Below are 16,172 nucleotides of genomic sequence, written 5' to 3' on the forward strand. Positions count from 1 at the left end.
CGAGACAAATATTTATGGAAAACACAATTAATATGAGGGGGACTGTAGTCCTTGGCGGAGTCTGCGCTCTCTGACTGCTTTTCTAGTTTAGATCTAGTTTAGAACTAGTTTAGACCTGGTCTTAGTCCTGGTTTAGTTCTGGTTTAACTCTAATTTAGATCTAGTTTAGACCTGGTTTAGATCTAGTTTAGTTCCCAGCAATGTGTGGAATTACTGAGAAAAAAAAAAGAAAAAAAGGGGGATTTAGCCCAAAACGTGAAAACAGGAAAATATTTTTATTTATTTATGTATTTATTTATTTATTTAATAGGGACAGTGCATATTAATGAAGCATCTACAACATTGCAGTGTAAATATGACAGATTATAGCAACACTGAACATTTCCATCTGTCGTCCCTCGGCAGGAAACACCACAAATTTAAAATACCTCCGTGTAATCCATTTATTTCAACAAAGTAACTGTAATCCAATTACCACTCACTGAAACAGTAACTGTAACTGAATACAGTTACTCATCATTTGTACTCTGATTACTCCGGTACATGTAATCTGTTACTCCACAGCACTGACGATGACCCTGCAGAGGTAAACGAGGTCAGCTGCAGATCAGGATTTTCTGGTTTAACGTGATTTATAAAAACATTTTCTGTGAGTTTGGTGGAGGTTCCGGAGCAGAGGGGCCGGACCCGCGCTCACCTGTCACGGGCCTCACCTGTCAGGGCTCACCTGTCACCGGCCTCACCTGTCAGGGGCTCACCTGTCAGGGGCTCACCTGTCACGGGCTCCGGGGGCAGCTCGGACCGACGGCTCTTGGACGAGAACGAAGACTTGACCGGAGCCGGGAAAAAACCCCGCAAAAACAACGCCACGGCCAAAACCTCACACAGCAAAATCCACGAGGCGAACACGGACCCGCGCAGCTTCATTTTAATAATTTAACACAAAAAAAAACACACAAAAAAAGAAATAAATTAAAATGAGGTGAACTTGTGCAGAGGAGCCGTCCCACTTCCGACGCTCCACACTCTCCACGTCAATTTCTGGAGCAAAAAGCGTAAAAAAAAACATGGAAATCCAGATAAAATTACAGTGAAATAAATTAAATCCACGGCCCCATGTGCGCTGACTCGCTCTGACAGGTTTACATCTTAAATAAATGTAATAAAAGTCTAAAATAAAGAGATGAACGTCAGCTAGCTTCGTCAGGCACTACATTCAGCGCGTCTTCCGCATAAACAGCATACAAGTACGGGCGCCGCGCGGGGACAAAACTCACGAAGGCGAAGGTAAAAATACACAAGTTTAAAGGTTCAATTTATCACGAATTCTTTTTCTGATAAAAATAAATAGAAATAGGACTTGATTCGACATTGTATTGGTTTTATAAATGCACATAAAACACTAAAAACGTATAAAAATATATATAAATATAAAAAGTATAAAAATGTGACATATATAAGTCTAAAAATATCGCATGTATAAGTATAAAATGATTACAATATAAAGATGTGACATAAGTATAAAAATGTGACATAAGTATAAAAATATGACACATAATTATAAAAATGTGACATAAGTATAAAATGTGGCATAAGTATAAAAATATGACATATATAAGTATAAAAATGTGACATATATAAGTATAAAAATGTGACATATATAAGTATAAAAATAGACATATATGTATAAAAATGTGACATAAGTATACAAATGTGACATATATAAGTGTAAAAATGTAACAAGTATAAAAATGTGACATATATAAGTGTAAAAATGTGACAAGTATAAAAATATGACATATATAAGTATAAAAATGTGACATATATAAGTATAAAAATATGACATATATAAGTATAAAAATGTGACATATATAAGTATAAAAATGTGACATATATAAGTATAAAAATGTGACATATATAAGTATAAAAATATGACATATATAAGTATAAAAATGTGACATAAGTATAAAATGTGACAAATAATATAAAAATATGACATATATAAGTATAAAATATGACATATATAAGTATAAAAATGTGACATATATAAGTATAAAAATATGACATATATAAGTATAAAAATGTGACATATATAAGTATAAAAATGTGACATATATATAAAAAATGTGACAATATAAGTATAAAAAATGTGACATATATAAGTTATAATATATAAGTGTAAAAATGTGACAAGTATAAAAATATGACATATATAAGTATAAAAATGTGACATATATAAGTATAAAAATGTGACATAAGTATAAAAATATGACATATATAAGTATAAAAATGTGACATATATAAGTATAAAAATATGACATATATAAGTATAAAAATGTGACATATATAAGTATAAAAATGTGACATATATAAGTGTAAAAATGACAAGTATAAAAAATATGACATATATAAGTGTAAAAATGTGACATATATAAGTGTAAAAATGTGACATAAGTATAAAAATATGACAAGTATAAAAATATGACACATTATTATAAAAATGTGACATAAGTATAAAAATATGACATATATAAGTAAGTTAGTCCCGCCCCCTCTCCCTCTTCCTCTCTCTGATTGGTCGGTTCTATCTGCGCAGTTTAAAGTTTAAGGCAGACCCTCTCTGCACCTGTCTGCACCTGTCTGCACCTGTCTTGTGCAGAGTGGGCAAAAATTTTACAAACTCGAATTCATTTCAAGATATTTTTATTTATATTTATTTCCACAAACACAGAACCATGAAAAACACCAAAATGAGAGTCACACACGAGTCAGTGATCCGAACATTAGAACAAGGCAGAAGCCCTCACAGATCCAACAGGGAAACAAAGACAAACTCTGAGCTTCAGACGGACCTGCTGCGCTGAGGAAACACTGAGGAGATAAAACTGTAACGTGGATTAAAAACTCTGAAAGAGATTTAAGGCCAAACTTCTCCAAGAAACACAAACCCACACAAAGAACGTACTAGAAAAACTCACACCAACAAACAGCTCTGCATCTCCAGTGAGGTCCTCCTCCAGTGAGGTCCTCCTCCAGTGAGGTCCTCCTCCAGTGAGGTCCTCCTCCAGTGAGGTCCTCCTCCAGGAGCTCGGCGTGACGTTTCTCCTCACCCCAGAGGTTCACTGTGAGCTCCGTGTCTGCACACCACCAGAGGACTGCACACCACCAGAGGACTGCACAGCGTCTTCCCCAAACCGAAGAGCGCGGACACGGGGAAGCTGGTGGAGGCCAAGCTGGTGGAGGCCAAGCTGGTGGAGGCCAAGCTGGTGGAGGCCAAGCTGGTGGAGGCCAGCTGGTGGAGGCCAAGCTGGTGGAGGCCAAGCTGGTGGAGGCCAAGCTGGTGGAGGCCAAGCTGGTGGAGGCGCTGTAGAAGGACAGAGCTTTTCTGGGACAGTTCAGGTAAAGTCCCACTTTCTGAGGTTTGTGGTGCCTCCCGAGGAGCAGATCACGGAGGCTCCAGAAGTGTGTTTTAAGTACGTTTGAGACACTGGATCCGGCCCCTGGACCAAAATGAGTTTGACACCCCTGGTATAGACGAAAAACATTCAATAAACTAATGAGCAAATTATACACAAAAAATAAATGAATAAACAAATAAAAAGGAAAAAAGGGATTGTGCACGTTCTATAAAACACTTTGATATGTTTATGTATTTTCAGGGTTAATTAATTAATTAATATATATATATATATATATATTATATATATATATATATATATATATATATATATATATATATTATATATATAATACATATATATATACATACATACACACACACACACACACACACCTTTTTGTTTATTTCAAAATGAACCCTCTGTCGCCACCTCCTGGACAATCTGGAGTAGGACAACGGTCAGTTTTATCTTGGGGCCCAGTCAAACAGAAGTAAACATCAAGGCCAAAAATTCAAGTTAATTCATCTGATATAAAAATGTATTGAACAGATACATATGTACTCTAGTTTATGAAACTGTTGACCTTTTTTCTGTTCCATTTTTGGTTCTAAAGTTCCATATGTTTTAAACAGACCATGTATGAAACATGGAACAAAAATTATTTCCCAAATTTCAAAGACCTGAAAATCATGTAAATAAATGTTTGTATTTCATCATATCTTGTGTTATTCCATCTTTGAACTGTTGATGAAGGGACAGGATTTAAAAAAATATATATATTTAAAATGATAAAAATGTTCTTGGAAGACTGACATATTTTATAGAAATAGTTTCTTTCATTTTGAAGTAATATTAAAGTTTTCAGAAGAAAAAAAGTGACAAATGATGTAAAATCCTGCACCTTCTACTTGTTTGTACAATTTTCCCTCCGTTACTTTTCCCTCCGTTACCATGAACTTTCTTAATAAAAAATCTCATGAGTCAAAAAGTCAGAGGTTTTTCAACCTAATCTTGTACCATATGGTAGAAAACTATATGAAGCAAATATTCAGACCAGTTTGTTAAGGATATGGAAGTGAGAACCAAGAGTTATCACTGTTTGGATTTATTGACCAAAAAGTGCTGCATATTTCATTCCCTCCGTCACCGACATGAGTTTTTACATTTTTTGTCTTGAACTTGAAAGAATCTCACAGGTTTAACTTGACCCTGTTGGAGTGTAACTCTTTCCTACATTCTGATACTTTACTTATTTCAATAGTTCCTCTAGTTTCTGAATAAGACACATTTGAATGTCAAAAATCTGACCCTGTTTCCTCCGTTAACACTTGACTGAACCCTAAGAAACTGTGGGGAATAATAAAAAAACTTACTCAACTTAACACATTTGAATTTACCTTAAAGATTTCATCAGTTAATTTCATGAATAAATAATATTATAATGTATTTAAAGCAAAAACACACATTTGGTTTTTCTCCATTTTATTCCAAACCTTAAATTAAATATTTCTCTTCATTATTTACAGGTGAGGTTCAGGTTTGTTCTCTGCATCTTTCTTCTCTTCACAAAGTCGTTTTTATTTGTCCCTGACTCATTCACATCAGTATTAAAGTGTTTTTGGTGTTTCGTGGCTCTTGGACAGTGTTGGGAAGTTACTTTTAAAATGTAATCCCCTACAGATTACAGATTACAGATTACACACACCAGAATGTAGTTTGTAACGTAATCCATTAAATGACTTAAAGTGAGTAATGTAATCTGATTACTTTGGATTACTTGATTTACTGTAGAGAAACAAAGACGAGAAAATGTTAAAACAAGAAGTTTTGTTTGATAAAAGAAAATGAAAAGTCCAAACTTTACTGAACCAAATTAAAAATATTATTGATAAAAGACGAGGATTTAGACCTGGTTTAGACCTAGTTTAGCCTGGTTTAGTCCTGGTTTAGACCTGGTTTAGACCTGGTTTAGACCTGGTTTAGTCCTGGTTTAGTCCTGGTTTAGACCTGGTTTAGTCCTGGTTTAGACCTGGTTTACCTGGTTTAGTCCTGGTTTAGACCTGGTTTAGACCTGGTTTTAGACCTGGTTTAGTCCTGGTTTAGTCCTGGTTTAGACCTGGTTTAGTCCTGGTTTAGACCTGGTTTAGTCCTGGTTTAGACCTGGTTTAGTCCTGGTTTAGACCTGGTTTAGACCTGGTTTAGACCTGGTTTAGACCTGGTTTAGACCTGGTTTAGTCCTGGTTTAGACCTGGTTTAGACCTGGTTTAGTCCTGGTTTAGACCTGTTTTAGTCCTGGTTTAGTCCTGGTTTAGACCTGGTTTTAGTCCTGGTTTAGACCTGGTTTAGACCTGGTTTAGTCCTGGTTTAGACCTGGTTTAGACCTTTAGTCCTGGTTTAGTCCTGGTTTAGTCCTGGTTTAGACCTGGTTTAGTCCTGGTTTGGACCTGGTTTAGTCCTGGTTTAGTCCTGGTTTAGACCTGGTTTAGACCTGGTTTAGACCTGGTTTAGTCCTGGTTTAGTCCTGGTTTAGTCCTGGTTTAGACCTGGTTTAGACCTGGTTTAGACCTGGTTTAGTCCTGGTTTAGACCTGGTTTAGTCCTGTTTTAGACCTGGTTTAGACCTGGTTTAGTCCTGGTTTAGTCCTGGTTTAGTCCTGGTTTAGACCTGGTTTAGTCCTGGTTACCTGGTTAGTCCTGGTTTACCTGGTTTAGACCTGGTTTAGACCTGGTTTAGTCCTGGTTTAGTCCTGGTTTAGTCCTGGTTTAGACCTGGTTTAGTCCTGGTTTAGTCCTGGTTTAGTCCTGGTTTAGTCCTGGTTTAGACCTGGTTTAGACCTGGTTTAGTCCTGGTTTTAACCTGGTTTAGTCCTGGTTTAGACCTGGTTTAGACCTGGTTTAGTCCTGGTTTAGTCCTGTTTACCTGGTTTAGACCTGGTTTAGTCCTGGTTTAGTCCTGGTTTAGTCCTGGTTTAGTCCTGGTTTAGTCCTGGTTTAGTCCTGGTTTATTTCTCTGTGTAATCCATTTATTTGAACAAAGTAACTGTAATCCAATTCCCACTCACTGAAACAGTAACTGTAACTGAATACAGTTACTCATCATTTGTACTCTGATTACTCCGGTACTTGTAATCTGTTACTCCTCAACACTGATCCTCTTTCTCCTTCTGTTTGTCCTTTTTTTTGTCTTTAAAACTCTGTTAAACTCGTCCCGTCTCCCGTCTGTAGTTTTTGTCGTTGTTTTTTTGTCGTTTTATTTGTCCTTCCTCTTTAAAACGCTGATGAAGGCGTCTTTGGGCACGTCCACGTTCCCGATGCGTCTCATTTTCTTTTTTCCTTCGGCCTGTCGCTTCAGCAGCTTCATCTTCCTCGTGATGTCGCCTCCGTACTGACGACACACAGGGCGGGAGGGCATCAGGGGTAAATTCGCTGTTTTCACATGACATTTTAAAGTTTTTTAGTTTAGAAATAACGAGTAAATGACATGAGACTTACACATTTGGCGAGCACGTTTTTCCTGTACGCTTTAATCCTGAGACACACGCAAGTTTAGACGACCGATTATTGATTATTCCAACATTATTCATATATTTGTTTACTCACGTTTCCCTGGCGATGACTTTACTCCCGACCGCCGCCTGAACCGCGATCTCAAACATCTGACGAGGGATCGAGTCTTTCAGGCGCTCGCACATGGATTTACCCGTCGTGTAGGCGCGGTCCCTGAGAAAGAAAATATCAATAAAACTACAAATACACAGCTAAAAAACTACAAAGACCAGGTCAGTGTACACACGGTCCATGAGAAAGAAAATATCAATAAAACTACAAATACACAGCTAAAAAAACTACAAAGACCAGGTCCCTGTACACACGGTCTCATGAGAAAGAAGATTGTCATCATTAGAACTACAGGTCCTGACCTGAGCTCTGGTCATGACCTGAGTGCTCTGGTCCTGGTCTGACCTGAGTGCTGACTGTGGACGATGGTGGTGAGCTCTGGTCGTGACCTGAGTGCTCTGACCTGGGACGATGGTGGTGAGCTCTGTCGTGACCTGGTGACTGGACGATGGTGGTGAGCTCTGGTCGTGACCTGAGTGCTCTGACCTGTGGACGATGGTGGTGAGCTCTGGTCTGACCTGAGTGCTCTGGTCGTGACCTGAGTGCTCTGGTCGTGACCTGAGTGCTCTGGTCGTGACCTGAGTGCTTGGTCGTGACCTGAGTCTGGTCGTGACCTGAGTGCTCTGACCTGTGGACGATGGTGGTGAGCTCTGGTCGTGACCTGAGTGCTCTGACCTGTGGACGATGGTGGTGAGCTCTGGTCGTGACCTGAGTGCTCTGGTCGTGACCTGAGTGCTCTGACCTGTGGACGATGGTGGTGAGCTCTGGTCGTGACCTGAGTGCTCTGACCTGTGGACGATGGTGGTGAGCTCTGGTCGTGACCTGAGTGCTCTGACCTGTGGACGATGGTGGTGAGCTCTGTCTGTGAGTGCTCTGACTTGTGGACTGAGGTCGTGACCTGAGTGCTCTGACCTGTGGACGATGGTGGTGAGCTCTGGTCGTGACCTGAGTGCTCTGACCTGTGGACGATGGTGGTGAGCTCTGGTCGTGACCTGAGTGCTCTGACCTGTGGACGATGGTGGTGAGCTCTGGTCGTGACCTGAGTGCTCTGACCTGTGGACGATGGTGGTGAGCTCCTCCACTGTTCGTCCGTTCAGGAGAATCTCCATCTTGATCAGATCTGCAGCTTCATATCCTGCGTTTTCATAATCGAAACTGAAACAAACAGAAACAGGTTTAAGTCCACAGTCCTCAGAGACGGACAGGAGGACAGGGACAGGCTGGAGACAGGACCGACAGGTGAGACAGGTGAGACAGGTGAGACAGGTGAATCCGTGTGTCGTTCGTTCATTCGTTTTTCAAAATAAAATAAAAAATAAGAAAATGAAAAAAACCAAAAAAATTTCTTCATTATTTGTCTCCAAAACCAAAATGAAAAAACAGATAACAGACTAAACCAGAACTAAACCAGAACTAAACCAGAACTAAACCAGGACTAAACCAGAAACTAAACCAGGACTAAACCAGAACTAAACAGGAACTAAACCAGAAACTAAACCAGAACTAAACCAGGACTAAACCAGAACTAAACCAGGACAAACCAGAACTAAACCAGACTAAACCAGAACTAAACCAGACTAAACCAGAACTAAACCAGGACTAAACCAGAACTAAACCAGGACTAAACCAGAACTAAACCAGACTAAACCAAACTAAACCAGACTAAACCAGGGACTAAACCAGAACTAAACCAGGACTTAAACCAGAACTAAACCAGAACTAAACCAGGACTAAAACCAGGACTAAACCAGAAACTAAACCAGACTAAACCAGGACTAAACCAGGACTAAACCAGGACTAAACCAGAACTAAACCAGGACTAAACCAGAACTAAACCAGGACTAAACCAGAACTAAACCAGACTAAACCAGGACTAAACCAGAACTAACTAAAACCAGGAACTAAACCAGGACTACCAGGAAAACAGGGAACTAAACCAGGACTAAACCAGACTAAACCAGAACTAAACCAGGACTAAACCAGGACTAAACCAGAACCTAACCAGGACTAAACCAGAACTAAACCAGGAACTAAACCAGGAACTAAACCAGAACTAAAACCAGGACTAAACCAGAACTAAACCAGGAACTAAACCCAGGACTAAACCAGGACTAAACCAGAACTAAACCAAAACAGAAAACCAGGACTAAACAGGACAAAACAGGACTAAACCAGAACTAAACCAGGACTAAACCAGAACTAAACCAGACTAAACAGGTAAACCAGAGGACTAAACCAGGTCTAAACCAGGGACTAAACCAGAACTAAACCAGAACTAAACAGACTAAACCAGGACTAAACCAGAACTAAACCAGGACTAAACCAGAACTAAACCAGGACTAACCAGAACTAAACAGGACTAAACCAGGTCTAAACCAGACTAAACCAGGACTAAACTAAACAGGTCTAAAAGGTCTAAACCAGGACTAAACCAGGACTAAACCAGGACTAAACCAGGTCTAAACCAAACCAGAAACTAAACCAAAAACTAAACCAGGACTAAACCAGGACTAAACCAGGACTAAACCAGGTCTAAACAGAACTAAAACCAGGACTTAAACCAGGACTAAACCAGACTAAACCAGGACTAAACCAGGACTAAACCAGACTAAACCAGGAACCACGACTAACCAACTAAACCAGGACTAAACCGGACTATAAACCGGACTAAACCAGGAACTAAACCAGGAAAAACTAAACAGGACTAAACCGCTAAACCACTAAACCAACTAAACCAGGACTAAACCAGAACTAAACCAAGGACTAAACCAGAACTAAACCAGGACTAAACCAGAACTAAACCAGACTAAACCAGACTAAACAGACTAAACCAACTAAACCAAACTAACAGGACTAAACCAGGACTAAACCTAAACCAGGACTAAACCAGAACTAAACAACCAGAACTAAACCAGGACTAAACAGACTAAACCACTAAACAGGTCTAACCAGACTAACCAGAACTAAACCAGAACTAAACCAGGACAAACCACTAAACAGGACTAAACCAAACTAAACCAGGACTAAACCAGAACTAAACCAGGACTAAACCTAAACCAGGACTAAACCAGGTCAAACCAACTAAACCAGACTAAAACAACTAAACCAGGACTAAACCAGGACTAAACCAGGACTAAACCAGGACTAAACCAGGACTAAACCAGAACTAAACCAACTAAACCAGGACTAACCAGGACTAAACCAACTAAAAGGACTAAACCAGACTAAACCAGGACTAAACCAGAACTAAACCAGGACTAAACCAGAACTAAACCAGGACTAAACCAGAACTAAACCAGACTAAACCAGGACTAAAACCAGGACTAAACAGGACTAAACCCGGACTAAACCAGGACTGAACCAGGACTAAACCAGGACTAAACCCGGACTAAACCAGGACTAAACCAGGACTAAACCCGGACTAAACCAGGACTAAACAAGGACTAAACAAGGACTAGACTGTGATTAGACCAGGACTGATCCAGTGTCATTAGTGGAGTATAAATATAAACTGGCTCCAGTCGTCGACCTGATTTCCTCCGCTGATGTTTTATGTGATAAAAACACTAAAGTCTCAGTCTGGTCTGACATTGTTTCGGGAAAAGTCCAGGACCGGGCTCTTGTTTCCAGGGCAACGGACGCGCGTCAAGTATTTTTCTCCCGTTCGTCCACGGCGTCAAAGACACGAGCGTCGGGGTCTGAACTCAAATACAAAGGCTCCAAATAGAAACGTCAAGAAGTTTTTTGACGCTTTGGTGTGAACGAACCTTCAGCTGGGAGCTGAAAGAACTTAAAAAAAATTTAATAAAAAAAAAAAAAAAAGTTGTGTTTTGTTTCATTCACACAAGTTTAACAAACAAACCTGCAGATTTAATTTTCATATTTTAATTTTGCACAATATAAAACCTGTAAAACAGAAGATTAATGTGACGAGTTTGTGGAGCTGATCCCAAACAAACAACGAAAAACCTGTGCAGCAGAAGTTTGGAGATTTGTCAGCCTGTCACCTGTCGCCCTCACCTGTCACCCTCACCTGTCGGCCTCACCTGTCAGCCTCACCTGTCGCCCTCACCTGTCACCTCAGCCTCACCGTGCCCTCTGCCTCACCTGTCGCCTCAGCCTCGCCTCGCCCTCACCTGTCGTCCCTCACCTGCCCTCACCTGCCTCACCTGTCGCCCTCACCTGTCGCCCTCACCTGTCGGCTTCACCCTGCCCGTCGCCCTCCTCACCTGTCACTCCCTCACCTGTCACCTGTCTCACCGTCGCCCTCACCCCGTCCCTGTCGCCCTCACCCGGCCCTCACCCTGTCGCCCTCCTCGTCGTCGCCCTCACCTGTCGCCCTCCCTGTCGTCACCGCCCTCACCTGTCGCCCTCACCCGTCGCCCTCGCCTGTCGCCCTCACCCGTCGCCCTCACCTGTCGCCCTCACCCGTCGCCCTCACCTGTCGCCCTCACCCGTCGCCCTCTGCCCGTCGCCTCACCTGGCGTATCCTGAGGACATGGACTTGAGCAGGTCGTAGAAGTCGACCACGATCTCGTTCAGGGGAAACGTGTATTTCATCATCACGCGATGGTCGTCGATGTACAACAGGCTCCTCTGTTCTCCTCTGCGACTCTGAGGAGAAGAACACGATTAAAGACCCACTGCGGAACATTTCACCAACCACGAGACGCTCCTCTACGACTCTGAAGGGAGACACACGCTTAAAGCTTCACTGCGGAACATTTCCATAGAGCTGGATCCCTCACGCCCAGGTGCGACAAAAGCAGCTGCAGTGAACCAAATACAGTTTATCACATTCGGGCAGATGATTGGCTGAAATGTTACACAGTGGGGCTTTAATTAGACAAGCGGCCTGGCAGTTTACTCAACGAAAAACCAGACTGCAGCCTGAAGTAGGGCTGGTACACACCTCGATACACAGGCCACGATACGATACACACCCCGATACACAGGCCACGATACGATACACACCTCGATACACAGGCCACGCACGATACACACCTCGATACACAGGCCACGATACGATACACACCTCGATACACAGGCCACGATACGATACACAGGCACACGATACACGATACGATACACACCTACGATACACAGGCACGATACGATACACACCTCGATACACACAGGCCACGATACGATACGATACACCTCGATACACAGGCCACGATACGATACACATCCCGATACACAGGCCACGATACGATACACACCTCGATACACAGGCCACGATACGATACACACACACCCCGATACACACGATCCACGATACGATACACAGGCCACGATACGATACACACCTCGATACACAGGCCACGATACGATACACAGGCACACGATACGATTACACAGGCCACGATACGATACACACCTCGATACACGGGCCACGATACGATACACACACGACTCGATACACAGGCCACGATTACGATACACACCTCGATACACAGGCCACGATACGATACACACGATACACAGGCCCACGATACACACGATACACAGGCCACGATACGATACACACCGATCGATACACACACGATACACGCACACGATACGATACACACCTCGATACACGGCACACGATACGATACACACCTCGATACACAGGCCACGATACGATACACACCTCGATACACAGGCCACGATACGATACACACCTCGATACACAGATCACGATACGATACACACCTCGATACACAGGCCACGATACGATACATATCTCGATACAGTGAACTTTCGATTCGATACGATATATTTCAAATCGATTCGATACGGTTCAATAAAAAATCAAGTCTAAATCATGTTCTGCGATACTAAAAGTCTTTGTTAAACCACTTCTTCTTGTGCAAAGTTCATATGAAACACAAACATTTTAATCATCAAAACAGTAAAAATGTCAAATGTGTCGCATAAACGAGTTTCCTTTCACTCCACAAGCAACAGAACTGTAGCTGTAACAAAATAATTCAGTAAAACACACCTAAAAATACTCTTGCTGATATATTGATACAGTAGCCCACGATATCGATACTGTATCATCACATTAAACGATACGATATATCGATATTCCAATATTTTGGTCTCTATGTTCCTGTATTTGATCTTTTATTGACAGTCTGAACCACACAGATCTGATTTTTTCAAACATGACCCAGGACACTTGGATCTGTGCTCCTGAAACTGATCCATATCTGATCTTTAACATGTGACTTGAGTGTGAACGATCAGGTCACATTCATCCACCTACACGTCATCAACAAGACACAAACGTCACTATTCTGCACTGAAGTAGAGAAAACTGTTCATGAACGAAGCACATCTCCACTCACCACAAAACACCAGGACCAAAAACCTGGTCCTTCTCCTTCTCAATCTCCTCCTTAAAACAAGTAAGTTGTTCATGTTGTGGCTCCGGTACGAGAGGAACTTTAAAATCTCCAGGTGCTCGATGCTGCGTCCATGTTTGTTCAACTTGTGTAAACACAGAGACGCTCGCTGCGGTTGACGTCGTCGTGTCTCCAGTGTCACATGTGGGACACTTTTGGACCGTTTAATGTTCACACTGGAGTCACATACAAGTCACATTTAACTGGAAATGTGAACGAGCTCGAAAAAACATTGGATTTCACAAAAAAAATCTGAATTGAGCGTTAAACCTGCAGACTGAACGTAGACTTATTTGATTTAATCTGGACTAAAACAATAAACACAAATGGGATGAGACAGTGTGGAGACTGTGACCGTCTGCGTTTGTGCATTTGTTTTTTTTAAATGTTTCAGAAATAACTGAAACGGTAAATCCAAACGCTGCACACGGACGGACGGACGCTGGGACTCACCGCGCACAGACTCAGGATCTTCCCGGTGTAATCGTCCGGAGCTAAAATGGTTCCCACGACGACGGGCTCCAGGTACTGAGAGACCTGGGACCGGTCTGGGAACTGGGCCGGGTTCACTATGGTGATCTCCTCACTGCCGTGTTCCTGAAGACACAAAAGACCTGGTTTAGACCTGGTTTAGACCTGGTTTAGTCCTGGTTTAGTCCTGATTTAGTCCTGGTTTAGTCCTGGTTTAGTCCTGGTTTAGTCCTGGTTTAGTCCCTGGTTTATTTACCTGGTTTAGTCCTGGTTTAGTCCTGGTTTAGACCTGGTTTAGTCCTGGTTTAGTCCTGGTTTAGTCCTGGTTTAGTCCTGGTTTAGACCTGGTTTACCTGGTTTAGTCCTGGTTTAGACCTGGTTTAGACCTGGTTTAGTCCTGGTTTAGTCCTGGTTTAGTCCTGTTTAGTCCTGGTTTAGTCCTGGTTCAGACCCGGTTAGTCCTGGTTCAGACTGGTTTAGTCTTGGTTTGGTCCTGGTTTAGACCGTTCAGACGTTAGTCTTTAGTCCTGGTTTAGTCCTGGTTTTAGTCCTGGTTTAGTCCTGGTTAGTCCTGGTAGTCCTGGTTTAGTCCCTGGTTTAGTCCTAGTTTAGTCCTGGTTTAGTCCTGGTTTAGACCTGGTTTAGTCCTGGTTTAGTCCTGGTTTAGTCCTGGTTTGTTTAGTCCTGGGTCCTTTAGACTGGTTTAGTCCTGGTTTAGACCTGGTTTTAGTCTAGTTAGTCTGGTTCAGTCCTGGTTAGTCCTGGTTTAGTCCTGGTTTAGTCCTAGTTCAGGTTCAGTTTAGTCCTGGTTTAGTCCTGGTTTAGTCCTAGTTAGTCCTGTTAGTCCTGGTTCAGTCCTGGTTAGTCCTGGGTGGTTCAGACCCTGGTTTCAGTCCTGGTTTCAGTCCTGGTTTAGTCCTGGTTTAGTCCTGGTTCAGTCCTGGTTTTAGTCCTGGATTTAGGTCCTGGTTTAGTCCTGGTTTAGACCTGGTTTAGACCAGTTTAAGACCTGGTTTAGTCCTGGTTTAGTCCTGGTTTAAGTCCTGGTTTTAGTCTGGTTTAGCTGGTTTAGACCTGGTTTAGGTTAGTCCTGGTTTTCCTGGTTTAGTCCTGGTTAGTCCTGGTTTAGACCTGGTTTAGACCTGGTTTAGACCTGGTTTAGTCCTGGTTTAGTCCTGGTTTTAGTCCTGGTTTAGTCCTTGGTTTAGACCTGGTTTAGACCTGGTTTAGTCCTGGTTTAGTCCTGGTTTAGACCTGGTTTACCTGGTTTAGTCCTGGTTTAGTCCTGTTTAGTCCAGTTTCAGTTTAGACCTTAGTCCTGTTGACCTGGTTAGTCCCGGTTCAGACCTTGATGAGTTTGGCGGAGGAGAGCAGGGCCTTGTAGGGGACGGTTGGTGCGGTGATGATCACGTTGGCGTCGTGTTCCTGCTCCAGACGTTGGTTAAACACCTCCATGTGCAGAAGCCCCAGGAAGCCCAGCCTGAAGAACACCACGGGTCAGAAGGACTCATCTACAGGGTCACACCGGTCCTGGATCAGAACTGGTTTAGTCCTTTTAGTCCTGGTTCAGTCCTGTTTAGTCCAGTTTTAGACCCTCTTTTAGACCATATGTCAGTCTTGTTCAGTCCTGTTATAGCCTGTTTTAGACCATGTTTTAGTCCAGGTTCAGTTCTGTTTTAGACCCAGTTTTGTCCAGTTTTAAACCCAGTTTCAGTCCAGTTTCAGTCCTGTTTTGCCCCTGTTTTAGACCCTACCTTAGTCCAGTTTCAATCCTGTTTTAGACCGATTTTCAGTCCTGGTTTAGTTCAGTTTCAGTCCAGTTTCAGTCTTGGTTTAGTCCTGTTTTAGACCCAGTTTCAGGACACTTTCAGTCCCAGTTTCAATCCTGGCTTCATCCAGTTTCAGTCCCAGTTTTAGTCCAGTTTCAGTCCAGTTTCAGGGGCACCTCCAGCCCGCTCCCAGGGCCAGGCTGCTGTCTTTCTGCACAGTGACGCTGGAGTCGTTGAGGTGTGAGCCTCTCGATGGCGCTGCGGAGCCCCGAGTACTCGGACTGATCCACGGGGAACATCCCTGAACCAGAAAGGACCTCGATTACAAACAGCTCTGTGTCCGAGGTCAGAGGTCACAGCATCATCTCCTCCTTCTCTTCACCTGCAAACACCATGGGTTTGGCCGGTTTAAATCCGGGCAGAGGCTCCACCGGCGCCTCCGTCTGGAGAAACAGAGTATCTCCGATCTGAGCCTCTTTCACGTCCTTCATCCCGGCGATCACGTACCCGACCTGACCC

At 42.6% G+C, this 16,172-nt stretch overlaps 2 protein-coding genes and 1 long non-coding RNA gene across 3 annotated transcripts in view; 1 reads left to right on the top strand and 2 right to left on the bottom strand.

The window, feature by feature from the left end:
* The window catches only part of LOC110174888 (translation factor GUF1, mitochondrial-like), an 8,854-nt gene extending 5,484 nt beyond the window's left edge, over positions 1 to 3,370 (top strand). The window contains exons 7-8 of the mRNA XM_055159592.1: positions 665 to 901; positions 3,116 to 3,370. Coding sequence (XP_055015567.1) covers positions 665 to 901; positions 3,116 to 3,370 — 492 coding nt within the window. The remainder of the gene's footprint in view (positions 1 to 664; positions 902 to 3,115) is intronic.
* Positions 3,371 to 4,866: 1,496 nt separating this feature from the next.
* On the bottom strand, positions 4,867 to 6,066 carry LOC129410544 (uncharacterized). The gene is made up of 2 exons (XR_008632914.1): positions 5,879 to 6,066; positions 4,867 to 5,310 (listed from the first exon to the last, which is right to left on the bottom strand). It is a non-coding gene; the product is annotated as an uncharacterized LOC129410544 (long non-coding RNA).
* A 259-nt stretch (positions 6,067 to 6,325) lies between these two features.
* LOC110153806 (translation factor GUF1, mitochondrial-like) lies at positions 6,326 to 16,172 on the bottom strand. The gene is given in 10 exon segments (XM_055158920.1): positions 6,326 to 6,785; positions 6,893 to 6,929; positions 7,001 to 7,120; positions 8,072 to 8,173; positions 11,499 to 11,632; positions 13,867 to 14,010; positions 15,232 to 15,364; positions 15,830 to 15,891; positions 15,893 to 15,954; positions 16,036 to 16,172. Coding segments are annotated over 10 exon segments (1,038 nt in total). The 5' UTR covers positions 16,145 to 16,172; the 3' UTR covers positions 6,326 to 6,650.

Source organism: Boleophthalmus pectinirostris, unplaced genomic scaffold (genome assembly GCF_026225935.1).
Source record: "Boleophthalmus pectinirostris isolate CB_2022bp ecotype Guang Dong unplaced genomic scaffold, ASM2622593v1 HiC_scaffold_23, whole genome shotgun sequence".
In the NCBI taxonomy this organism is placed as follows: Eukaryota; Metazoa; Chordata; class Actinopteri; order Gobiiformes; family Gobiidae; genus Boleophthalmus; species Boleophthalmus pectinirostris.